The sequence below is a fragment of the Phoenix dactylifera genome, chromosome 5, assembly GCF_009389715.1.
Source record: "Phoenix dactylifera cultivar Barhee BC4 chromosome 5, palm_55x_up_171113_PBpolish2nd_filt_p, whole genome shotgun sequence".
NCBI lineage: Eukaryota > Viridiplantae > Streptophyta > Magnoliopsida > Arecales > Arecaceae > Phoenix > Phoenix dactylifera.
This window is the reverse complement of record NC_052396.1, coordinates 9,595,889-9,623,459: the sequence shown is the minus strand read 5'-3', so window position 1 is coordinate 9,623,459 and position 27,571 is coordinate 9,595,889. Positions and strand designations below refer to the sequence as shown.

At 38.0% G+C, this 27,571-nt stretch overlaps 1 protein-coding gene across 1 annotated transcript; it reads right to left on the bottom strand.

The window, feature by feature from the left end:
- On the bottom strand, nt 1-27,571 carry LOC103695978 (glycerol-3-phosphate dehydrogenase SDP6, mitochondrial). The gene is made up of 7 exons (XM_008777441.4): nt 27,085-27,571; nt 19,187-19,660; nt 16,534-16,865; nt 13,634-13,794; nt 9,313-9,571; nt 331-628; nt 1-245 (listed from the first exon to the last, which is right to left on the bottom strand). The coding sequence occupies exons 1-7, from the start codon at nt 27,446-27,448 to the stop codon at nt 238-240; spliced, it is 1,896 nt and encodes a 631-aa protein (XP_008775663.2). The 5' UTR covers nt 27,449-27,571; the 3' UTR covers nt 1-237.

The window sequence follows — 27,571 nt, the reverse complement described above, 5'->3', positions numbered from 1 at the left end:
TTTGCACTTAAAACTGATAATGTATCAGCTTTTATTTGGTTGATGTGTTCGAAGGCTCCACAGCAAAACAATCCCGATGGATGTTTAGAAAATATCATCAAAAAAAGTAAATCAAATTCTAGTTTCTTGAATAGCAAAATGAGTTGTGATTATTCTTATACCAATTTCTTCTGTCAGGAGTCAATTTCTGCTGGGAGGCTTTGAACAAGTTATTGCCATCTGTCAAACATGTTCAGCTCATGACCCTACAAAAAAAAATTGACCGCACTCCATGAGGTCCTGATGATAATAATAATAAGAAGAGGAATAACGAAACACAATAGTGCATACCTGTATGTTTTCCATCATGGAACCGTGCATTTTTTGATGACTTAAATGTTTCCAAGAATTCTTTAGCCTTCTGCAGCTCTAGTTTCTGTCTAGCCTTGTCCCACTTGTGTTCATCAGCCAAAATCTTAATAATGCGTGGCAAAGCTCGCCCTGCTGCATCAGTGTCGAGAAAAGCAAGCCGAGACCTCCTGGCAATGAAATCAATAGCAGATTCACAGTACTCATGCCGAGCACAGTATGCGACCTCAGCCTCCAGAAATGGGTATCCATGTGCAAGCCGCTTCCCTAGATTCTCATTCTGCAAAACCAGAAAAATTAGTGAGATTACTTGAAGAAATCATCTGTCCAAACAAGTTTGCTCTGAGACTTCACACATGTTAAGCAAGTGGATTATCTGCAGATGGAAGCATCTGGAGATAACAAGAACTACGATCTTAACCAACTAATAGCTTCCCACCAATCTGGTTTAACATCATAAATACTGCTTGACACATAAATATGTGTTGAAAGCACACATCCACATGAAAGCAAGCTTTCTCTTCCTCCCACCACCACGGGCCCATATTTCATTATTGTAGGTTTTCTTTCAAATTGCTTTAAAAATCGATCACTTCCTTTTAAACTTCACTGCACCAGACCATAGACATTATAATCCAGCCAAAACTATATCCATAACAACTAGCTTACTCTACCTATTTGTTTATAAATTCTTATTCACATTAATTCCTGTAGATATCTAAACCTTTATTAAGTCAATATGATAATTTTTTTAATATTTTCCATCTATTTTTTTCTTAGGGATTCCAACCTATCATTAACCGTCCACAGAAGTTAAATAATTCCTTATTGCTAGGGCCTCAGATTTACATTGCCCAATAACCCATACCATCTAATTCATTTTACCACATTATCCCTCATATGATCTTAAAGCATTTGCCATCACAGTCATATAACAGTATAACTCTGATAACTAGAAAATTTTTGGCATCCCAGATATTGCTAGAGATGTTGCTTTTACTGAATCATTTTGGGTGCTGTCAATTTAACAAGAATACAAGAACATCTAGCTAAATCTGTAAGAATACCATTGGCTAAAAAACAAAAAAAGATGCACAAGACACAAGGATTAAAAAGTCATGAAAACTGATCTCATTTATGCAGAAAATTTTGAAGGCCTTCTTGAACTGCGGTAGGAATCAAACATTGCAGACTTATTTGGAACATAAAATATATGTACTTATGTTGTATATAGGAAAGCAGTTTTACATAACAAAGAGAATATATAATGTGTCATAGATCTAATGTGGTCGCAAGGGGCATACTGCTAATGCACCTAGAATATGCAGAGTTGGTAATAGAAATCTGCTGATGAAAAGATTTCCAAAGAATAAAATTTCTTTAGCTCATTATAAAGACTTTCACTACATTCATAAATTATATACACAAGGCATATCCAATTGATTTGGGTTGACTACATGGAAGCCTATGTCACCTTTGGTTCCTATTCAAAGTTATTCCTCCTCAGATGAAATTTCCGTCCGGTAATTTAGGACTACAGCTACATCTCATAATTCTGTCTCTTTTCTTGTCCGATTTGTCCTAAACATATCTTTACCTGTAATACGTCGACCTTAAATCGTCCTCATCTTATGCTCAAGGTTCCTTGTTGAGTAACATCTTGATCCACAGATGTAACTGTAGTAAGATTATACTATGAAGTGTAGATGAGTATGACAACTGCAACTGCTATTGTGAAGTGCCCCTTCACTAAATCAAAGGGATCATAAGCAATCTCATCCCTTAATTCTAACATGTATTCCCACTAAAGATGCACCTAGTAAAGCCTGTTTCAATTTAACATGCATTTGAAGTTTTGAACCAATATTGTCCAAGGTATGCCTAAGGCATGCCCTGAGGTGCAGTGAGGTGCCACCAGCGCTTTGCCTGCCTCAAGTCGAAGCCCCTTTACTTAGACACTAAAATGGTGCGCCTTTTTTGTGCCTTGAGTAATATGCTCAGATGCAAAAAAGCATGCCTTTTCTGTAAGTAATCTCAGCTGTCAATCTGTCAGGGTTTGACCAAAATTTTGGGGCTTTGGGGCCAAAAGAGAGATGGAGCTGAAGTGGTAGATAGACAGACAGAACGAAAAAAAGGTGGATCTAGGGCTCCAATAGATAGATTGAGAGAAAAGAAAGATTAGGGCTCAAACCAAAGCTTCGGCAGCAGCCACTCTTCCATCCAGCAAGTCATCCAATTCTTCTTCTTCAATAGATGCTGTTGCAGCTACAGCTGCAGATATGGTTCTGTCCATCAGAAACAGGACAAAACACAACAACTCTGATTTTTCGATATTTGACATGCCTTGTCCTCCGTATGTCTATAAATGTGAATTTGAATATCTTTTATTGGTATTTATATTTGCATTCATAAATTGATAATTTCATTGTCAAATTGTTTAGAATCATGTATTCATTATCATTTATAGATATTGCACCTAGTGTCTAGGTTTCAAGTATTCCTTGGCACCTGAGGGTGCCTTGAGCCATGGACAACTTTGAACTGAACCTCTATTTTTTGCAACTTCCAAATTTCAAATTAAAGTTGGTCTCTTAATGTCAATAAACAAAAGAATATTATAAATAAATAACATGTACAATAAAGCACCTGGTTGGATATTTATAGTTATTAAGGTATTCACTGCATAAACCCCTCAATGATGGAAGTTGAGAGGATGAGTAGAGGCAAAGGACATGACATTGTTTTGACCAGGAAGCCTCTGGAGCATGCAATCCTATAATTCTAGATTCCAGCTTCAATGTGAATTTTGATGTCCTTGCTCTACGGAAACTTTGTGATATATGGTTTTTCTAGTTATAAAAATTTTTCATCCTCACCGATAAGATCTTCCACAAGCCAACTACAAAGAATATTCTTTGGATTACCTCTCCGGGGATCCAAAAAGACCCTAGATGTTAGCATATGCTCAACAATGGAAGCATATCTTTTCTGATGGGTTTGCTCGTTCAAGTCAAAAATTTTCCACAAGCAAACTTACAATTAATTGGGTAAAAAGAACTACAAAAAATATAAATAAAAAAAATTTCTCCTTTTCATTCACTAGAACAGATGATAAGAATAAGTGATTTTTTACTACTACTATCAGCTCCAAAGCTGCTGGCAGACCAGTCTACCAGCTAATGTTTATTTTAGAATTAATAGTAACCTTGGCGCCCAAACAAAATTTTAGAAGATTGAAGTATCTCATATTGAAATTGCAATAATTGCTTTCTAAAGAGCCATTCTAATGGTGATTATTTGAATTAGCTACTGCATTAACAAAAATACATGCAGAATCTGCAGGAATGGGTCCTTGATATTTGATGCCGCACAGTCCAATTAATTATTATTTTCTTCCAATCCATCATATCCTACCAAAAGGCCCATTTAGAAGCCTTGATAAGATTACATTGAACTCATTGCTTTACGGTTCGTAGTTTGCTTGTAAGATGAGGAATTGATAGCAATTCCTTTGTTTCTGAGTCAAGTCATGGATTTAACTACCTCTAAATCTGATTTTAATTGCACCCAAGAATTTATAAGGTGAGACAAGGTTTGCTGGTTATAGTTATTGTAGAAACCTGGATTTTGACAACCCATAAGAAAGATAAGCGTCCTTGATAATGATGCCCCAGAATTCAGCAATCCAAGATAAGGGACCTGGTCATGTCAAGATAAGGGACCTGGTCATGTCGTGATATGCATTTCCATGTATTGCATCCTTCAATTTAGGGGAAGGGGCTTCCAGCCCACTTAAGTTGAACTGACAAACTGCCAAAATGCTTCTGATGCCATATTAATTGCCGTCATTAGAGTTCTGGACCATAGAAGGAGGGGAGCAACAAATGGTAGATCCCCATCCTTGGTTGTCTTTCAAAGCCATACTAACTAGCATCAGTTGCCCTCCAACGAGACCTCCTTGACCATCGGAAGGCTCCCAACTTCTGCAAGAACTCAAACTCTCCCAAGTTGGTTGTTACATGATTTGGCTTGATTTTCACGAGTTTTAGTCATTTTTCAATACTTTCTTTAGTCCCACATTGGATATGCAGGAGCTGGGCCTCCCTTGAGAGCCCTATATAAACCCCCCAGCTCCTAAGGCTAGGATCAATCTAGAAACTATTAAAAGCAAGGTCTGCCGTACCGCCCCGTATAAGATGTTCGTACTGTATATGGAGAAAACCAGTATGAAACATACTTTCAAGTCAGTACAAGCCCCGTACTGCTTGTACTGAGGTGTACCCCTCTGTACCAAGGCGTACCAAGGTCCGTACCGGTCCATACCGAGGCGTACCAAGATAAAAATTAAGAAAATGATTAGAGAGCTATTTCGACACAGAAATGTACCGCACCGAACCAATAAGATACTGATACGGTACCCGATACCGAGATTGCGGACCTTGATTGCAAGTCTCAATAAAGGAGCTCTAAGATTTTGCAAGAGTATACTTTGAGAGATTAAGGCTCTCTTGTGTTGGAGGCCATGATTTCAAAACTTTTCGGTGTTCCTGGAGAGTGTGGAGGATTCGTCTCAATAAAGGAGCTCTAAGATTTTGCAAGAACATACTTTGAGAGATTAAGGTTCTCTTTTATTGGAGGCCATGATTTCAAAACTTTTCGGTGAGCCTGGAGGGTGTGGAGGATTCACTAGTTCAACAAGGTGTGTGAGAGATATCAACCTAGGATTAGCATGTTAGAAAGTTTTTCAGTATCTTCTTTTCCTTTTTTAAGTTAGCATAGTTTTATTTTTTGCATTAGCATGCACAGACTACTCCTATATAGTTAGCTTATCCTATCTTCTCTTTTGGGATTCAAGAGAAGGCTAAGTGTTCCAATACCACTACCTTCAAACATGGCCAGTATTTCTACAATTATTTCTCACTTAATTTTTAGTTTACATCCAGTTTTCTGCACCCAATTAGTCTGACTTTATTTTATCTCTTCTTCTCCTAGGCACTTTGAAATCTCTAGGTTAGGTATATCCTTGTCCTAAAGAGGTTGAACCCACAACAAATCTTCTTCCATGAAGTGAATAGGTACCTCGTTGGCCAATAAAAATGATGGGTGGTGATAACTAAAGTCCTGTTGTAGCGGTGGTATCCCGCAAGTGAACTGGATATCACATAAAGAGGCAACCCTTCATCAAGAAGCAAATAGCAATGAAACTAGGTCTGACAATTGCAACTCAATTTTATAGAAGAAAGGACCTAATTAAAGTCAACACACCTCAACCAAAGTATTCAAGATTGGCTTCCAAATTTTTCTTGCATGCATTCGAATTGATGAATATGTTTGTTCATCACCAACCCACCTTCCAGGTATTATAGCAGGCCCTTTCTTGCCTAAAGTTTCCCTAGCTAGGAACATGATGCCGGTTCTCAAACGGTTTGCATTAGATTGACAATCGATCATACGGTCTTGGTCAATCATTTTGTGGAGACTTTTTGACTTGGAGATATGTTCCACAACCCCTTTCTCTCAATAAGGCTTTGACAGATAATGATGATTAGGGTTTACTAGTAGGACCAGATTCTCCAAAACGCCACTCATAACACTATCTTTCATCTTCATTTTGCTGTTGTGATTCTTAACACTAATCAACCTATCTACTTATCCTTCTCAGTAATATTTGAACATACTCATATTATTGTTGTCGCTACTACTTAACCATTATTGATGCACCCCTCTTTGTCCATATGTTATATGTCTCATACCCAGCCATTTATTACTTAACCACATATTGTTATATACTATTTATAAAAAAAAAGAGTGCGAAACTTGCCCATGCTACAAAAATAAGTAATCTGTTTATTAAAACTCTCAATTGTATAAATTATGCTTATGGGCAAATAATATATAGTTCTCACTTTAAAGATTAAAGCAACCCTCGTCCTAATCCTTTCTCACAGCTAACCACCTTACAGCTGCCACTCTCTCCAAATATATACATTTTTTTTCATTTCTAAACATGAAATTATTTTATTTGAATAAATTTCTACAGCCCCCATTTTTCCAGATAGTTTCCTTATCATGTCTATACAATTTGCAGGCTTACTGTGCATTGCACATGCCTGCAAGCTAATCCAACTAGACATACCTGACAACTTAGCTCAAGTGCTTGGACACTTTTGATTTCTCAACATTTGGAGTCATACAATATTGATATCTTTAACATTATCAAAACATTATCTCGTAAATCAGAGGCACATTGATATCACATGACATCTTAGAAGCATCTCTTCACTCATCCAGTACTTATGTTAAATATGTGCACCTCGTCTAAATTTTAGGTATAAGAAATACCATATAAGAAATGATCATAATAGGATATATTTAGGCCATTCATCTAGGGGTGGCAAGTTGCACCGCCCCATCGGAAAACCGACTCGACCTTAATGGGGTGGGTTTTACCCGTCTCATTAAGAGCTGGCAATGAGAATAAAATCCCAAGAATTGAAACTGTTGGGATGGTCCGAATGGTTTGATGCTTAAGAAAATCCCAAGCCCCCTCTCTCCACCCGACGGTCCCCTCGCCCGATCTCACTCTATTTCCATCTCTCTCCCTCTCCCTCCATCTTGGATGCCTCCTCCCATGCGTTAGAAGCTTGCTCCCTCTCCTAGGTCAGCTTTCCCTCATGCCCATCAAAACCCTCATCTTCGATTGGAACTCCTCTTCTTCATTCCATCTCCCGCAACCCAATGATCGTGGTTGGCTTCCTCCACTGCATTTTTCATCTCCAACTACGGCCTACACTTTTCCGATGGAGATTCCTAGGTACAACTCTCGATCTCTCTTTCTCCCTCTTCCCCCCTCTTCTCACCCATTTTTCGACCCTTCTTCTTGTCTCCGACCTCCTAGGATTGTGGTTAGGGTTAGGTTCGGGTTCTATCTCCTCTCTCTCTATCTCCCTCCCTCCCCCCTCTCTTTTTCCCTCACTCTCTTCCCTCTCCCCTTCCTCTCCCCCCACTCCTTTTCCCTCTCCCCGTTCCGATACACTCCAACATGGCACAACATGGATACATTCCAGCATGGCACAGTATAGACCAAGGTTTGCCGTCTCGATACCAAAACCCATACCGGTGCCATACTAGTATAGTATCGGTACGATACAATACGAGTTTTTTTAGCGTACCTAGTGTTGGTACGCCACCTGTACCGGGTACCGAACCGAACCGGTATGGTACGCTCCGTATCGAGCCATACGGTACGCTCCATATTGGATTGTACGGTATGCTCCGTACCGGCGGATTCGGGCTGGTACAATATACCATGGTATAGACTACAATCATTGGGTTCGGGCCGGTATAGCATACCAATTCGGACCGTACTATATCGATAACCGACCAGTACAGGTCACGATGTCGGTTTAGCTAACCTTAGGGATGGATCTCCATTCTAAAACTCGCAGTGAATTTGGGGTAGGTACGGATAATGGTAGTGCCCCCCCAACCCAACCCAACCCAACCCGATTATATATAAGCCTTAATGATTATGATGTTTACGATGATAATGGAGAGAAAAAGTATTGTGATCGATTATAAGAAAGATTAATCATATGAAAGGCTACAACATACAAGCGTAGTTCACTTTTTTAGTTGATGACATTTCTTAGCTTAAATGACATTGGACTTCCTCAAGAACAATATTTCTATTTGTTGTTTCTATTATTGTTGAAAATTTGGTTTGTAATGTTCCATATCTTGACTTTTATTTTATTTAATATTATGTGACGTAGTGAGATTTACTTTTATATTCTAGTTTTATTTGTTTGATTTGTATGCAAATTTATTTTTTTTTGCAACTTTACCCACCCCAACCTATCTAAACCCATCCCGTCTAACTCTACACTCCCCGCCCTGTCTTGCCCTGAGGCCGGTATGGAGCCGGATAGGTATGTGGTTCCCAATTGCAGGGTGGGTACGAGTAATGGCCTATCCAACCCATAACTGCCCCACTGCCATCCCTCATTCACAAAGATACATAAGATTGTATGTGTATTTTACAACTATTGGCTCCATAGCGGTATTTCTCCAAAATTTTTCTTCACTATTGCAATTATACATTTACTTATTCTCATCGTAACAGCCATGATTCTTATTATCCCCAAACTATAGAAACTATAGCACCTCCCCACCATGGCAGGTTCCTCTAGTGGACAAAGAATGTCGACTTTGATGTCAACACAACAACTACGTTGAATGCTTGCCATACCTATATTAACTATTTCATTACACCCTATTGGTAAATCTGCCTTCTCTGACTCCCTTTGTAAATACAGTCTTCTCTTCTTTCTAAACCATTCCAACAACTGCCTATAAAATTAAATGCTTCAGGCTGGTTTCCTAACATAAAGCTAATTTAGTATCCTAAGTTTATTGTCGTTTTATTATCTAAAAAATAAAGAAAATGGGTTTAGATAAAGAAAAAGAAAGATAAGTCATGAAAATTAATGTTCAAACATTAGAAAACAATTCTTAACCCACCTAAAATAAAGCAACCATTAGAAGATTAGCTAACATGGCGAATTATGACAAGAGATACGGGCGAGAAAAGATATCAAAGATCTTTTCCATGGTCTTAAAAAATGTCAATGGTTCTTTAAGCCTCCCATCATTTGATAAATGGTCACGAATCTTCTCTGAAGTTTAATATAATCCAAGGAAACAGCATGCAGAATGAATTTTCATTAGAAACTTTATAACTGACCATCTTAAAAGTCTACTGAAGGAAAAATTAGGTATCCTTCAACTCAATAATTTAAAATTTTCTCCTTTATATTTAGGAATAAAGCTAAAACTTGGTATTTATTATCTTTACACAACTCAATAATTAACAGGTAAAAACAAATGACATTTAACATTTTACATTATTAACTATTGCAATCTGAAGGTTTTGAACAATGATTTCTAGGGAAGAAGTCTGACCTGAGCAATCATGGCCACGCGTTCAGCCAAAGTACCATATGCATGAGATAAATGCTTGGAAATAGCACTGTCCATCTCCCCAGGAATAACCTTCCCACCATGTGTCTTCTTCATGCGTACATATTCCTGTGCGAGTACAGTGAATGACGCAGGATCCCATCCGTAACCACCAACAGTTTGCAGGTGGTCAGTCACACAACCATTCGTGGGGTTCAACTTGGCTGACTTTATGGCCGCATCAACTGCATCTTCAGCCATGCTGGAAAAGCATATGGTAAGTCAATTAGAATAAAATGTAGAAATAGGAGAAGATAGTATATATAGTGTAGCAAGCTAATAATGATCACGAACCTTAACACGGACCTAGAAACCACCAATGAGAAGAAATTATAAATATAAGATGCAATAAGATAATCATTTTCATGTCATGATTTCCTCAAGAGGCCAATAACATCAGGGAATTTTATGGACTTTGATCAAAGATGATGGAAAGCAAAGCAAAGTTTACTAACTTCATGGTACGTAAATTTTGTGCATGATGTTTTCTTTGTCGGTAGAATGAGCATTCCATTCAAGAAAGCGAAGCAATTTCCAGTCCTTACCTAATAATAATATTATACCATGAGCTCAATTATTTAAGTCTTATTCTTAAGACGACATAATAATGTGTATTTCTATAAAGCTTAGGTAAGTTCATCTTTGATACATTGCCAGATGCAAAGTCCAAGGTTCTATGGGGGAAAAATTCCCTTCTGCTGGATTTCACTAGATTTCAGTGTGTTGTACGTGTGTGCAATGGAACCTTTTGTCAACTTCCTAAACCCAAAATATGTGCCCAAGAAGTAGAGCACCCACTCGTGTCTAATATCATGTGTACAGCACATCATATATTAGTACGTTATCAGTATGATACAAGATGGATACAAGATGCATGAGTTTCTATTGCTTATGCCTGCACAAACCGTTTCCTATCATCCTATTTCGATATCTATCAAAAATATATGCACCAAACTATTGATAAGTAGTGGTACATATTTGTACCCTGCTTTCCAATTTTTAACATATGGCAAGACAAATCTGATGACTTTGTAATTATTTGAGATATTCAAAAGTGGTTTCATTTAGATCTTTTTCCCCTTTTAAGAATTTGAAAGCTAGACTTGCAGATTGGGCATTGTAACAACCAAAAATCATTTCTACACCAGAGGAAAAGTTAAAGTAACAGTAACCTATTGGGAGGACACATGCTAGCATGTGTTCGGTCCTACATCTGTTGTATACTGAAGAGATCTTGGGTGCTTATATAAAGCCAAAAAACCCAAGTAGTACCTTTTGGCTAGTCTTTTTGGGTAACGTCCTCAGTTGTTACAAATAATATCAAAGCCTAGGTTTGTGTATCCTAGGGCTCCATCTAAGATGAGTGTAGGAGGGTAGACATCTAGGCTGGGATGTTATAGAAATGGTTTCAGAGAGAACCTAGCCCATAGTCTATGTGGGTTAGGGGACACTGCAATAAGACCCCTTTTCGAATTGACCATGTACAGATTGTGGTGTTTGTAATCGAATATGATTAAATTTGAACCTTTAGCCTGGTGAGAACACCAGGGCTTAGTCCGACATCAATTGTATGCTGGGAAGATCTTGGATACTTATACAGAGCCAAGAAACTCAAATAATACCTTCAAGCCAGTCTTTCTAGTTAAGGTCCTAGGTTGTTACACCTATAATCTAGAAGCTTCCAACAATACTATTCCCATATGCACCTAGGGGCAATATGTGTACAACATTCAACAATGTTTCGTTAACATGTGAATATTGTTTTATGTCCTCTAATTTATAAAATATAAATTTTAAGCTTATTTATGTTGTTAATATTTATATGTAGCCATGAAGTATTAGCTTGAAACAATGCAGTGCACATGCTAAACAACTGCTAGCATATAGTTGGATGGACTTTGACAAAGTCTCTTGACATGAAAAAATCTGCATGACAAACTCTTTTTATAGGTAGAATGAGCATTTCATTCAAGATACCAAAGCAATTTCCACTTTCCACTGCTGACCTGATAATAATCTTGCACTGTGATCTCAATTGTTTAAGGCTCTTATTTTTCCTGCTATGGACATGCATGTCTTCGAAACTTATGTAAGGTCATCTTTGATATATCAGCAGCAATGTCCAAGGTACTATGGGGAGAAAAATCCCTTTCTACCGGATGCAACAGAGTTTCAATGCATGTGATGCAACCTTAGCTTCCTACATCCAAAAACATGTGCCCAAGAACTGAAATGCGCAAAAACATGTATCACATATCAGTAGGTTATCAGCATGATACAAGGTGCAAGAGTTTATACTACCTATGATTGTACATACTGCTGCCACTCATACTATTCCAATGTCTATCAAAGCTATATGCAACATATATACTGATAAGTATGGGCCATGTTATTAACCTGCTTTCCAATTTCTAACTTATACCAATACTAGCCCAACAACTCTGTAATTATTTGAGATGGTCTGCTGCCCTACCCTTTTGATTTTTTATTTTTTGCCACCTTTTTAAGAATTTGAAAGCTAGATTTACAGGTTGGGCACAATAACAATAAGTCATCATTGTACGCTAGAGGAAAGGTCAAAAATAATAGTAACATACGGTCTAGAAGCTTCCCAAAATACTACTACTATATGCACTACACCTAATAGTAATAACATGTACACAACATTCAAAATGCTTTTTCAAGAAGGATGTCCCAGTGCATAAGGCTCCTGCCATTGCAAGGTCTCGGGAGAGTCAAACAGACGCAGCTTTAAACCCACATGTGGAGAGGTTGTTTCCATGTTTTGAACCCGTAACATCCAAGTCACAATGAGCAACCTTACTATTGCGCTAAGGCCTGCTCTCACCCAACAAATGATTTGTTAATGAGTAAATATGTTTTTCTGTCTACTAAAGTTTATAAGATGAATTTTAAGCCTACACGGTCTTATATTTTTGTAGGTATGCAATAAAACCATTTTAATTTGTGTTTGGTCTACATCCTAGTATAAAACAGTCAAAATTGATCTATGAGATATAATAGTAGATCTTAGCGCATTAACTATGAACATTTCTAGGCTTGCACATTTATGTATGACGATGCAAACTAAAGATAGAAATAGTACACAAATCGTGCCGACCCTTAGTCAGTAAAGGCAAAGCACATAATACCCGAACCCTTGCATGTATCAATATTATGGCCCCCCATAAGGAAATGTATATAAGCAAGGCTCGTTGTCTCGATACCGGACACCGTACAGATGCACACTAGCACTGTTTGATACGGTACGGAGCTATTTTAGCGTACCGAGTATCGGCATGCCACTTGTACCGAACGTCGGCATGCCACATGTACCGCGCATCGGCATGCCACCCGTACCGAGTACTGGTACCAAACCAGTATGGTACACTCTATACCATCCGGTTTAGGCCAGTATGACAAACCATGTAGATAAGAATTCAACTACACCAGTTTAAATGGATAAAACATCAAAACACATATTAAGTTCAAAGATTCAAGAATTGGTTGGTATGGCCCATACTAGCCAGCATAGGGTCAGAGTGTGGTAGTTGCCATGCCAGCCAGTGCCCACTGACTAGTATGGGCCAATACCACGAATTTTGAATCCCTGGTGTCATCCATCAAAAACAAAAAACAAGAAGGTTATTTAGTAACTTGAATACATCCATTACTGATAATTACCTGTAACACATAGGGACTTTTGTTAAGCAGTTTTGGCATTTAGCTAATAATTTGTCAAACCCTTCAGGTTTCATGGCAGTCTGTTTTCTTGTTTAAAGAAGCCTTGATTGTGTGTTCAGCATCAAACTCTAATATTGATGTTCAGTTAAAATTTAATTGTAATGCTCTCAAACAACTCAAACCCTTTTGGTTAACAGAAGGTAGACTTCACATCTCTCATTCTTAGCTTATCCCTCTTTCTCATTCAGTATCTTTAATATGCATGGAAGCATATTCTGGCATGGAAATGCACATCAAAATTTTAGACAGCTCGGCCTAGGCTAAAAATTAACAACTAAGAATGCATAAAGCCAACTACAAAATAGATGAGGATGAAGTTTGTTGCTGCCTGTTAATAAATAAATTTTCCAAGTATTCTAATTCAGGCTCGTAGCACTATGAGAAAAAAAATGTATGTATCGTAGATGAATAAGGCATAATCTACTTTTCTAAAGTTACAAAAATAATGTTATCCTCAAGCAATAGCTCTTACACAGCAATCATCATTACTAAACAAAATAAACTTATCAATGAACTTTACCTTCTGTAAGTGGTCCACTTTCCACCTGTAATTGTAATTAGACCAGGATAGTCTTCACATACAACATGATCTCTAGAAATACTCTCAGTGTTCTTTGCTGATGGATCCACAGCCAATGGGCGAATACCACTCCAGGCAGAAAGCACATCTGAGCGCCTTACCTGAGATTTTCACCAGATATATAAATTAGATGCTATAACTAAACTACTTCCAGAAGATAATATATAAAAAAACAGGTTAAAACATTAAAGGACATTGCATTAAACAAGTGGATTGCCTCGATTGCAAAATAGTACTAAAAAACATTGTGAACATACAGAAATAAAATGAATTGATATTACTCATGTTCCCACTCAAGGGCATCCTAATATATAGTCTATACTCTACAGTCTATACTCTATAGACTAACTCACTAAAGCATTATAAATTATACCCAACCCAGAATTTATCATATCATCTGACACCTGGGTATGCATTGGCACAGAAAAGATTCGGGAGAAGCATTCTCAGATATGTTACTGTATTTGATTTTTCTTTAATATTAATTGTTTATACCAGTCTACAAGCATGGTGTAGACAAATAAATATAGTTCTCAACTTACCCAAAAATATCCACAATCAAAATCAATCCTAGAAACCTGTATTTATTGTCATGTTACATGTACATTGCGTAATCTCGAGAAATCTACAACACAAATAAATATGGCACAACTATATTTCTTGTTTACGGTAGGTTGTAGGTCATGTACCCATTGAAAGTATTGTCGAATGCTCATATACCTTTAGTAACATGGGAATCTAATAGACTATGAAGTAAAAAAAAATTTCAAATCTTTGGTCCACTATCAAGCAAGGTTAAAAAAATTTTCAAATCTTTGGTCCACTATAAAGCAAGGTTTTAAATCCCATGGAACAGGGGCATTCCGGTCTTCCCACAGAACGGGACGCCCCACGTCCCGCTCCGTCCCAGTGGTCGTTCCAATCGAGCGTCCCAGTATGTGCCTGGGATGCCCTTTTTTTTGGCTTTTTCTCTTCCCAATGCGCATGCGGAGTAGATGTGGTCCGCTCCTGAGTCATGAGCACATCGGAGGAAAGAAAAAGACTCCCATGACTTTGGCGCCTCGTGACTCCTCACGTGGGGGTAGGGGTTGTATCTTTCGTGCAAAAGAAGGATTCACCTTTCTTCGCACAAATTCACCAATGGATCGCGCAATCATCGCTTTGAGATCTATGTAGGCTGATGAATGAAGGAGTTTGGAATGCTTGGAGATCTGCGCGGGGTGCGATCCAACGGACGGCGTCGCGAAAGAAGATCAATATTCTTTTGCGCAAAAGATACAACTCGAACCCCTCATGAGAGCATGTCCCTCTGAGCGGTCCACTAAGTGCACTGAGCGGGCATGTGGACTCCATTGTCCACTAATCAAAAGGTTCGAGAAAAAAAAACACCCATACTCCACTCTCCTCCCTCCTAAGCGGTCCATGGCACCGTGCTCTGCTCGTCATAGGAAAATCGGAAGGACCCTCCGAGCGCTCCGACCTCGTAAAACATGGAAGGAGGGATTTTCGAGCAATCCAAGGCTTAGAGCCCATGCTGTGGGAAAAACATAGAAGAAGGATGAGCCCACGAACCGAGCTTCCTCCCTCCTCCCACCCAACAATGACAGCGATGCCGATGCATTAGCGACAAAAAAATGGTAATCCTTCTTCCTCCTCCTGGTGACGAGCCAAAGGCCGAAGCATCATCCGAAAAAAGGGGAAAGTCTCGACCGGGACGATCGTATGAGCATGTTACCCGGTCAGGATGAAGGTAGGACAGCCAAGATGGTAGACGGAAGTGAGATTTGGGGTCCTGCACCCATCTCACGTGTTGTTATCTCACAAAAATGGGATGGGATGGCTGAGATGGCCTCCATCCCGCCAGGACGTCAATACCTTCTATAATGTAGACAACCTTATATTGCTTCCAAGTCTAATGTGTATATTTCGATATCAAATCCTTTAAAATAAGATGACCAAGATAATCAATGGAGATGAGCTCTAGACTACAATAAAATAGGTTATTCAAGATGGTTGAGCAAATTTTTAATTTAAGCAGGTACTTAATTGAAGCTGTCCTCATAATATGGTACTTAAGTAATGTTTGAGCTAGAAATTTGCATAAAGGCTTCACATGCAAGGATTGCTGTGCTGGAACTTGGGCCCGAACAGGTTGCCTAGCGGCACGGGTCGGTACGCCCCTGTGCCGTTCCATGTTGGACCCATACCAACACAATAGAGGAGGTGAAGGAGAGGAAGAATTGGAAAGAGGAAAAGAGAGAGAGAGAGAAGAGGGAGATGGAGAGAGAGAACGAGGGTGGAGGACATCCGGCGGAGGGTCGGAGAGCTGCGTGGAGGGGCGAAGGAGGGGCTCCGCCTCTGAGACCCCTGTTTCAACCGAAGGTGGAGCCCCTTCGCCCCTCCGTGCAGCTTTTTAGCCCTCCGCTGGCCGGCCACAACCCTTCCTGTCTCTTCCTTCCTCTCCCTCCCCCTCCCTCCCCCGCTCTCCCTCTCTTTTCCTCTCTTTCCTTCTCCTTCTCCCCCTTCATCCTGGTTTCTCGTTTTGGTTACCGGAACCATTCCAGTCCACCTCCGGTATAGCTCAGTACGCCCCAAACTGGATGGTTCAGGATAGTTCCGCCGGCCATGTTCCCATGTTTAACATAATAAAACAACTCAAGAGCAGATATTTATTATCTATAATTGGGGAACCAAAGGGACTCCAAGTCTAAACTCAAATATTTGCCATATATATATATATATAAAGTATATAGTGACTATATACCAACTTCTAGACAATAACAGATAAATAGAAACTGATTAGCTTAGAAAGTGAAGAAACATGTGGCCAAAGTATAAACCTGAACATTAAGGTAATCACAGATGGCATCCAATATAAACTGTATCTCATCTTCATGCGGTTCTGGGAGCATTGTGATTGCAGTGTTGGAATCTGTAGTCCCTGCAATTGTCCTTCCCAGCCAGGGCAACATGAACACGACACGCCCATCCTTAGTTTTGGGAACAATCAGTCCCATTCCCTCAGGAGAATAATAATCAGGTAGAACTATGTGCACACCACTACTTGGACAGATCATGGGTGGTGCATCTTTGTTAGCCATTTTTCTTATGGAGTCACAAAATGGTCCAGCCGCACTTACAACAACTTTAGCAAATACATCGAACTCTTTTCCTGATACACTTTGACAGGTGTTAAGGTGCATAACAAGTAGAATAAAATGGTTTAGTTGCACTAACTAGACAAAAGAGAATCTATTGCTGCTACTGTATGCAAAAGGTAAGAAGAATAACCAGTAGCAAATTGATGATAAATAAAACATTGTAGATATGTTTATTTTTGACTAAGGTGATGATGAATAGGCCCCTTATCAAAAAGATGAATGATAGTGATCTTTCCTGAGCAAGATAGTTTGCAGGCATGTAAAATTAGAAAAACTGGGCCATTTGTATAAGTTACCATAGTAATATATGGATTCTCCAGAAAAAATCTGTAGTAGACTAAGAAAAGAAAAAAAAAAGAAACAGTGTCACAGCCAGGTAGTGGTATACCAACTAGAACAAAATTAACAAGCGTAACTCCAGGTCAAGTGCAATTCTCCAGACTAAACATCAGCAGCTTTAATGGTTGACTCCACTTACTACAATTAATACTAATTAATTTCACCACGACAGAAATCATTCATAAGATAGAGCTTTCTAGGGGGTCTGATTGGATCATATACATGTTCAAGGCAACAAAGTAAATTTCATTGCAGATTCCTCTAAATAATGGACGTCAAAAGTATGTTCATGTTATCAAAGAAAAACAAATAATGTATAAGCAAGAAAATAAATTCCATGACAAATTTCTCTAAATAACAGGTTTCCAAAAACATGCTTTGTCATTACTGAAAGACAAATTCAAGATAACTTTGTTTGCTTGGAAACACAGCAAACTAGAGTATTAATTTTAAACAACTATAAGGCTAATGTTTGATTTTCAAAATCCACGGTCTTTAAAACAATAATTGCGTCAAGTTTCTTTTTGGACAAACTGACAAAGTTGGCTTATCTCACTAGGCATAATATAGTGAACTGTTGCAGTGCAGTGAATAGGAGTATAAACCTTATGGAGCAGCATTAATGTTAAGAATAGTAAAAATTTTCCAGCATGTATAACAGCATACAACACTTTCTTGGTGTTAAGAAAACAATAGTATTTGTATGAAATAATAAACACTTGCATAAAATAATAATGTTGGATCACATCTTAAGGCACAGACATTATAATGTCAATGTAACATTTAAAGAAGTTAGGATAAGTTGTATCATTCAGAACAAGTTGCATGGTGTGTTCTTGATGCTTAGTGGTCAAAAACAAGGAAGAGAATGATGAAATTCATTGTCTATCATAGTTGAAGCTTGTCTGACTATGAAATTCATTGTCTATCATAGTTGAAACTTGTCTGACAAGAAGTGGTTGCTTCATTGCTTAGAATTCAGAGTAACACATGTTTGCCATTAATGAGATCAAGAAAAACATTTTCTGGTGCTTAGAACAATAAAAGGTCAGCCTTGAGATAATGGAGAAGAGGAACCACTAGTTATGAATTTGGTACAATAAAAGGTCAGCCTTGAGATAATGGAGAAGAGGAACCACTAGTTATGAAATTTGTAAGAAGCAAAATACATAACTGTGAGTCTGTGACGCTAAAAGATACTTGGGAAAAGAAAGAAGGCCCAATTTTGTCCAAGAGAAAAAGAAGATGAAAGAAAATTGGAAATGATGAAAGACAGAAAGGAAGTGTACAGTGTAAAATCATAAATATGGCTTGGTGTGACAAAGTTTACTATTATTTAGTTGATCATTGATCAGAAAATTATGACTGGTTGATAAAGCTAATAAGAGATGTAGCATAAACATTTGCCTGAAGACATGGTGTGACATGGTTAACATGGTTGGTAGCTCTAGGAAAATGTAGAGTAGGAAGACTCAGTTGAGCTTCATAGAACCAAAAACACTGAAATTATACATTCTTGTAGAAAGGAAAAATTCTAGCAATTTAAGCCTCATTTACATATGGTGTAGGCTCTTAAATATGGTTGCACATTTTACATTAAAATGTATAAGCATACAAAAAAATATATTCTAGTCCCAACTTCGTGTGTTAGCAATTGTGTTTGTCATGTTAAGCCATTAAGAGTTTGCTCCGTAAAGTGTAAACCAACATTAATGGTAATATTAGAGCCCACAGAATTGCCACTACTTATTCTTCTCAAGCAATGTAACAATAACAAGTGGAGATTGTCATCAAGCTAAGCTTACATAACAAAAGAAATGTTATACATGAGATGATTATTTATACAGGTAAGTCATATTCATCTGGAAACCTAGCTAGTAGAAAAGAGAAACCATCAAGAAATTAACCAAGCAAGATGCCATGTATGCTAGGCTTATACAAGTAAATTACTTGGATTCTGGGAAAAGAAGAGTATAAACTTGCTTGTGTCTACCTGATAAGCTATCACGGATGTGTGCACCAGTTATGCGCTCACCAAACTCATCCTTAATGAAGGAGATTACTTCTGCATGGTTAAGCACTGCTGCACCCAGTAATGAAGCTGTGCAAGCCAATCCTACATTCAGCCGAGAATCGTTCATTTGCCCATCATAATAAACAACTGTTCCTTTCAAGCTTCTGTTATGACTCTTTCTGGCAAGAGTAGGAAAAAGTTCCACTGACTCATTTGCAGAATAATAACGTGACAAATATAGCATCCTTCGACCAGCAACAAGATCATACAACTTTAGTCCCATCCAGTAATACACAGCCTCGAACCAGTCAAAACATGGTGTCATGCATGGTAAAGCATGGCATAAGTGTGGTGCATTCTCAATAACTTGTTTACGCTCCCTAAGTGCATGGAAAACAAGTTTCAACTGCCCATAATCAAGATTAAACACTGCCTTCTCCAAGTACCTGACCCCTGAAAAAACAGTTCAGCATTATTAGAGTGAAATAACTATTAGAGATTGAAACAGCTTGCTTGACACGAATACGTGAACTTTAATGTTGCAAACTTCCCTGAGCATCCAAGTTTTGTCCTACCTAATTTTCAGAAAAGATAAATTATTTCATCAAGAATTGTCAAGGGAGTTGTAACTGAAATTAACTTATTATAGATGATTGAATTTTGCTAGTGATCACAGCTTCAGAAAAGGACTGGAGATTAGGTTTTGGTTGAATGAGTTGGATGTATGATAATTAACTAGATGATCAGGAACTTGTTATACAGGAACAAGAGCCATAATAGAAAGACAATAGAGAAGAGAATCTTCAAAGCTTGTTAGTGCTTGGTAAATGTTGTTACATTTTATAATAGTTATAAGTGCAAAATGTATTGTGTCGTGTTTTGTATTTTACTCCCATACTTGTTAAGTTCTTACAAGCCCTTATATCAGTTGTGGACTTATAGTTAATTGTAATAAAAACCTATAACCTAACACATGGAGTGGTCGGTCAATGATGGTAGTGTCTTCATTTTTTGACCATGTAAAAGTCATTTTGCTAGTTAATTAATGAAAACAGAGGATGGCAGGAAGGTAAAACCATAAGGCATCTATCTCGTTTACCTTCTCTTGTTTGACATATCCTCCTCTCACACTGCATCTCCAATTAAATGATCAGATAAATTGCATTGATTGTTTGATAACTTGGTTGAGAAAATTACATTGATGTAAAATTGTTCAAGGCAGAGAAAATTCCACCTCCTTTCATTCCCCTACCCCCAAGAAGGCCCTTTAGTAACAACCAGGTGAGCTTAGTTGTTGAATGTACAGGATATAGAAGCTTGAAGGCTCTGTTGACCTGAAGTTATTTAGAAAAATTCTTCTTTCTTGATGATGATCAATCATGATATCCATGGTGATTCATTTGTTTTGCCAAATCCTCCTATTGTAAACATGGCTTCTGATCAACCTTGTTTTTTTCTTTTTATTTTTTTGTGGTAAGAGATAGCAACTTTATCATATATCCATACTAGATAATTCATTTGTGCCTTTCTTTAGATCTGCTGTCTGGCTTTTATCACTGAACATAGGGTTTGTAAAGTGAGTAGCGAACTTCCTTCCTTCTAATATCATTCACATTGCAGATTGTGCCCCTTTGATCTCCTTGTGCATATGGAGACATGGTTTTTATATATTCATGTTTCAATGACCATCAAGCATCAAAGTCAATTACTTGACAAATAGATTTATGTAAATGGTGATAAAGATTTCTGTCGATGAGATCATGTATAACCTCCTACCAAAGTGTTGTTCCTGCCATAGATAAAGAAAATTATGTTTGTCACAGAAAGTCATATTGGACAGGTCACTGTTGATATTTCTGTATCAATGCTTTTGCTGTGTTAAGTGTCAGGACAGAACTTTGGTCGTCTAGGTTGTGAATCGTAAAAATGAGTGAACAAAAGATTTCTTTATTATTGATAACAGGCAAGTTGAAGGCCTAGGTGGCATCAGCTATTTCATACCAAACTGCATTCATCAGGCACATGTCTCAAGTTATAGATTAAAAGATAAGCCTCCTTTCCTACATGCAAAGGCAAATAGAACTCTCATGCTGATGGTAGCCAGTGATCAGTTTCCTTGAATCTGTTATACAAAAGAATGGAAACATACACAAAGGCATATCAAATAAAACTAGAGATGTGTTAATGAAGACGGGAACTTTCTTTATGCTGCTGCGTGACTAGCATGTGTTAGCAACTAATGTCAAAACTATATTAAAAATTTATATTGAAAGGCAATATGTATGGTTTAGATTCTACAATGTTTAATGACAACAAGAATCCAACCAAGCAAGACAAATGTTTTAAAGATGAAAATATTGAGATCAATGTGTCGCAAAACAAGGAAAGATAAGGTCAGGAATTAGCATATTAGAAGAGGTACAGCAGAAGAGATGAAAGGGCACTTAAAATGGTATGCACATAATAAATGTAAAATCGAAGGAAGCCCTTTTAAGGAGACATGCTTCAATATGTGTAAAACAATAAAGGAAAAGGAAGGGGAAGACCTAGTTTAGCATTAAAGCAAGTTGTGATAAAAGACTAGGAAAAGGTTGCAGTAATACTAAAGGTGGTTTGTAATGATTGAAAAGAGTGTTTGAAAAACAAGACTTCCGAAAGGAAATCTCCAATATCTGAAACAAGGCTGATTATGATGATTCAAGAGACTAATGGGTCAACAAAGAATAAAAAACTTTCAATTAGATAGCTCCTAAAAATAAAAAACTTTCAATTACATAGCTACTTTATGGTAAAAGAGATAGCTTCTTTGAAATTGGGAAAACAAAGTGACAAACATTGCATAAGTTGCATATGGGAGATTCAATATAAATTAAATCATGTTAGAAGATATCATCATTAGCAAAATGCTAGAATTTTCATAGATTTCAGAAAAAAAGTGTAACAGTGTTTTTTAAAGAAGATCAAAAAACATGCGAGCTAACTTTTCTATAGTTAAAAAAGAATAATGACAGATTTAGGTCAATGCTCATCAACCCAATGTTCCCATATAGTTTCACAAGATCTTCCACCATCCTCCTATGTTGAAGGCTACACCCAAGAAAAGTTCTATTCGTATTTTCTAAAATATGTAAGGCATTTTTTAACATATTTAAATTGGTTATAGAGTCGAAGGCAGGATATGCACGGGCCGCACGGCTAGAACTTAGTAGTAGGAATCTTCCATTTAGGGTGGCGCACCCACTTTCGAATCTCCTTGAAAACTCATCCTTATACCCACTGCTTTCGTGTACCCATGCCCAACACACTTCCGGTAACTAAGGGCCAGAGCAACCTACAACCTGAGTTTCACCTCAATTACTCAAGGTGCCATAACAAGCCCAAGCCTAAAATGAAATTTTCAAGACAGAGACTAGCACAAACACCATTCCTAAGGTCCAAGATGAAGTGTCCACCATACCAGTCAGTATTAATGTGCATCAAGCGTACTGTATCATACTGGTACCAAATTGGTACATGGTATAGAAGGCGTACTGAATGTTGGCACATTGAACCGACCCCTGTATCGAAAGTACTAGCACTGTACCAAATTGTTACCAGTACAGGATCTAGTATTGAGACAATGAACCTTGACAAATCCTAATCTAAATAAAATGTCCACGCAGTGAATGCGTGGAAACAAATAGAAGGCTATAGAAGGAAGATTGTGGGGCTAGAAGAGCAGCAATCATAGCCAAGGGGGAGAAAGTGAATAAGTAGGGTAAGGTGATGATCAGGACATGGAAATGAGAAGCAATAACTATGGTGGGCATGAATATGGAGGGTGAGGGTGGCCTACAACGGTGTTCACTCAACAACTAAGGTTAACAAGCTCCCTTTCCTTCAAACGTATAATTTGATTGGGTGATTTTGCCTCTCTTTCTTTCCCCATAAAAAAAAAAAAATAAAGGTGATGACAAAGTCTCCACATGCCCCAACAATGGCCCACTAGAAGATGGAGAGGAGAAATACCAGGCTCATGTAAATAATGATATCTAAAAAGTACATACTTCCCTTTTTATATTGGAAACCTTACCCTCCATATGTGTCTCTCTAGAATGTATGACAAATACGAAGAAAGGGGAAGAGTGTGTTTTTTTATCATGGAAAGTGATTATATTTAGTATATAATTAAGGTATACCAAATAACTATATACTCTAGGCTTTAAAACCATGATAGAGTTAAGCTCGAGGTGGCCCAAACTTGACCAAAAATAGCTATTTTCCTTGACATTTAGGCTCAACCATAACCTAAAGCCATATTTGTTGATCTAAATCCAACTCAAATGAGGTCCAAGACAAAGGGTCTCAGTAGAACCAAGCAGAGTACCCATGACCAAGTTTTTGGTTCAAATTATTTATTCAATCAATCCTTTTATTGGACATGACACTTTATGTCATATTGTTAAACTCATGGTACGCTGAACCGGCTGGTTCAGCATGTCCCTGACCGGTTTGGTTCAAGCATGGAAAACAATTCTGGCCTCTATGGGGGCGGAATCGAGTGGTACGAAGGCGTACCAGTGCGAATCAGTACAAGATCAGTACGCGCGCGCTATGTTATAAAGGGCGATTCAGTACTAGTATGAACCGGTCCAAACTGGTCTCGAACTAGTCCGGTAGACAACCGGTACACTTACCGATACAGGTTCAGCACACCTTGGTTAAACTGATTGAACATTTTTATCTAGTATTTATGTAAGATCTCTAAATTCAACAGGCTAATCAAAGAAACTGAATAAGAGCCATTACATGTCATGATGTTCCAAATAGATGAACAAAGGAATTCCTCATAATTATTAAAGATTAAGAACCAGCCAATTAGGTCTCTCCATGTTGTGAGACTAAATTTACTTTTTAAAGTAGTATATTGTTAATAACATCATATTTACAAATAAACTCTACAAAGTAAAAAATGCTTTGGGCGGTCAAATTTTTTACTTCTCTATTGCATAAGATATAATTAAGTTCATAAGAAACTATGATTCCTTTAGTATTCCCTACAACTGGTCAAGTTCTTTCCCCACTCAAAAGTTCCTTAGCACGAGCACCATTTGAATCATACACTACCAGCATGCTCAAAAATTCATTTAAGGAAAAAGAAATTAATGCCCATTTTAGCATCCAACATGCAAGAAATTGACATGAATATCTACCTAGAGGTCCATGATTTCAGTACTAGATATAGTATCGTTACCTAATCGGTATGGTACAGTACCAAACCGTACCATACTGACACTTGGTACGTACATGTATACCCATTCATATCGATATAACATTCTTCATTTTTTTCAATTTTTTGTTTTAAGGATTATTTCAAGCTTTATGGATGTTTAGAAGGAAAGAAGAAGAAAAGGGAAGAAAGAGAAAGAAGAAGAAGGAAAGGAAAAGAAAGGAAGGGAGATCTTATGATCCAAAAGATCGTGATCACAGGATGGGAACCTAAATATATAAGGCTACTCTCATTGAGGTAAGATCCGGTTCATGGATTGCATGATTTTAGTAACAATAATTCTAATGCCTTTTGGTATATTGTCATGTCTATCTTTTTCCCGAATTTGATTTATGTAATCTTAAAAGGTGATCATAGTGTTATAGTTCTCATATTTGGTTTGAGACTGATTTGGTTTTTATACTGATTTAACATCCAATTTCTTCTTTCAGAAATATCCCATGCATCTAATGATGATTTTCAGAAAACAGAGAAAAAAATATTGTGGGACTGGTGTATTCTTATATATTTTAGATTTTTATGATTCATGGCATGTAACTCCTCTCTATGCTCTTTTCAGTTTTTTTGCTTCTTCTGTAAATAGTGGTAGCTTATTTTGTGAATTATAGAAGTTACTCATCACCATGCTCAGAAATAAAACATCTTTTCTTATATATGCTTTTCTTGTATACTGATTATGTTGTATTTTGCTTAACATCAAATTCAGGTTGCAAATAAGAAAAAGAAAACAAAGAAAAGAAGGAAAGAAGGAACATCTTGGACTTAAACAAACTACAGATCCCAAATTACAACTTCTAATAGGCTTTCTTTGGATGTTTGGTTTTGAGTTGTTATGGAGACGATCTATGCAAGCGTGCTTTAGTCCCACATTAGCTATGTATTAGAAAGATCTTTGATACTTAAACAAGGGCAAAGACCCTAATTAATAACTTTTTGACAAGTCTATTTGGATGAGATCATGTGTTGTTACAAAAAATGATATCAAAGTGAAATTGACTTGTGACTGAGGGACACGGCAGCACCAGTTCTTTTGGGGCTGATCATAACTAGTTGTGTTGTTTGTTGTTGGATTTATGATTGGACCATACTTGCTTGAATGGATGTTAAGGCTTTAAACAAGGAGAGTGTGTAAGAACCCACGCAGGCATGTATTTAGTCTCATATTGGTTGTGTACTAGAGAGATCTTAGATACTTAAGCAAGGTCAAGGATACCAAATTACAACTTTTGGCTAGCCTTTATAGGTGAAGTCCTAAGTTGTCGTAATTCAAAGAAATAAAATTTGTTTATAGAACTTGGATCACATGATGAGCGCTATCCAAAATATTATATACATTCTCCATTGTCACCTATAGATAAAATACGCTGCTGGATACGTATGAAGCATAAGATATATGAATGATATATAAGATATCTCTAACAATTTATAAAGCTAAGCAACCTCACTCTCTCCTTGCCTCCTCGGACAAAGGAACCTATATTCTTTCTACTTCAGAATTTCAGATAAATGAATATCTACCATGATTTAAGACAGAAAAAAGGGACCAACAGCAAAAGTGTCTCCCAATTTAGAAAGTATGAGACAGTTTCTAAAAGATAATAAGTAATCAATAGCATATAGCGAGGTTACTTCAGTCAAAGAATGATGAAAGCTCCATTCACGGTGATTTTATTGTGCACAGGCATACAATGTCCATATAAGAGATATGTATCCTGAGTGTTTTAACTGTTAAGCAACTTTTAAGCTATTTGGTCAATAACTTCTATTACCTAGCATTGTAATAAAACTCATCACAAACCAAATGCATCAAGATAATCAATAGAATTGGAAAGACAGTTGAAAACAATAACATGATTGCTGTCTGGTTTCAATTTAAAGGTTAAATAGGTGAAGAGGGGGTCAGAGCTTTTCAGTTAAAGTTTAACTCTCCAAACCCGTCTGTATAGAGGAGAACATAATCAATTTGAATTTCCATTAGTATACTCTGAATATTCAGAGACTACAAAACTCCGTTCTTGAGCCTCTACAATATTCCCGTTTTCAGTCATCCTCCATCTCCTCTCCTTAAACATACCAAACTCTGCAACGGTTACCTTGAAACTAAATAACTGATATACTCCATTCTATCACCGTATAATATGTCAGGGCATCCAAACATTACAAAAACACTGGTACATCTACAAACTTAAAAGGTGTTTATTGGATACGCTATCAGATAGAGCATCCTCAGAGTATTCATTCGCAATCTGATATCCATGGGCTGGGAATAGTAATTAAGAAAAAGAGAGGAAAGATGGGAAAAGATGAAAGATCAAAAGGATCCGTCAAAAAATATAGAGCTCTACTCATCCAATTATTTGGATAATGTTAGATAATTCTAACTCCAACTAAAAATGGTAAAATCAACTGGCAAGACAGAGCATCCACACAAACCTTAAGAGATGAGCATCTCCATATATAAATTAGCCCGCATTACGTCGAGCTACCGAATTTGTATGTTAAAGAAGAATTTAAGCACAAAACCACCAAAAAGATTGCTTTTAAGGAAAAGATAACAGAAAAGTTTCCCACCTCCACCAAAAAAAAAAGAACGATTAGAAGTCCTCACCTCCATGGATCAACTTGGTGGATCGCGACGAGGTCCCGGACGAGAAGTCCTCCCTCTCAACGAGCCCTACGCGGAGCCCGCGGGACACGGCATCCAGCGCCACCCCACAACCGGTGGCCCCGCCGCCGATCACGAGGACATCGAGGGGGTTGATCGGGCTGGTCCCCATCAACGCCGACTCCTGCACCTCCCTTGGCGGCGGGGAGGCAGCCGGGTCGGCGATCCGCCGCCGCGCAGTCTCCAGCCCGGCGGGCCCGCGGTCGTTGGCGGCGGCCGGCGGACCGACGATGGTCACCGCCGCGGCGATCGACACCCCTGAGAGGGCCAAGACGGTCCGGAATCCCTTCAATCGCGAGGCTGCCATCGCCGGATTCTCCCTCTCTCTTCTCGCTGGCTCGGGTGCGATGCCGGGTTACGTTAGCGGAGCGAAGCGGTGGGAGGAGGAACCACGACGGGCGGCTATTAAGGGGGCGACATTACGAAAATG

What these genes read in the sequence shown, in the direction of transcription:
- LOC103695978 (XM_008777441.4), bottom strand. Translation starts at nt 27,448, where the DNA reads ATGGCAGCCTCGCGATTGAAGGGATTCCGGACCGTCTTGGCCCTCTCA. An exon ending in CACCAAGTTGATCCATGGAG is followed by an intron (nt 19,661 to 27,084) that starts GTGAGGACTTCT and finishes CTGTTTTTTCAG; the next exon opens with GGGTCAGGTACTTGGAGAAG. An exon ending in CATCCGTGATAGCTTATCAG is followed by an intron (nt 16,866 to 19,186) that starts GTAGACACAAGC and finishes AAAGTGTATCAG; the next exon opens with GAAAAGAGTTCGATGTATTT.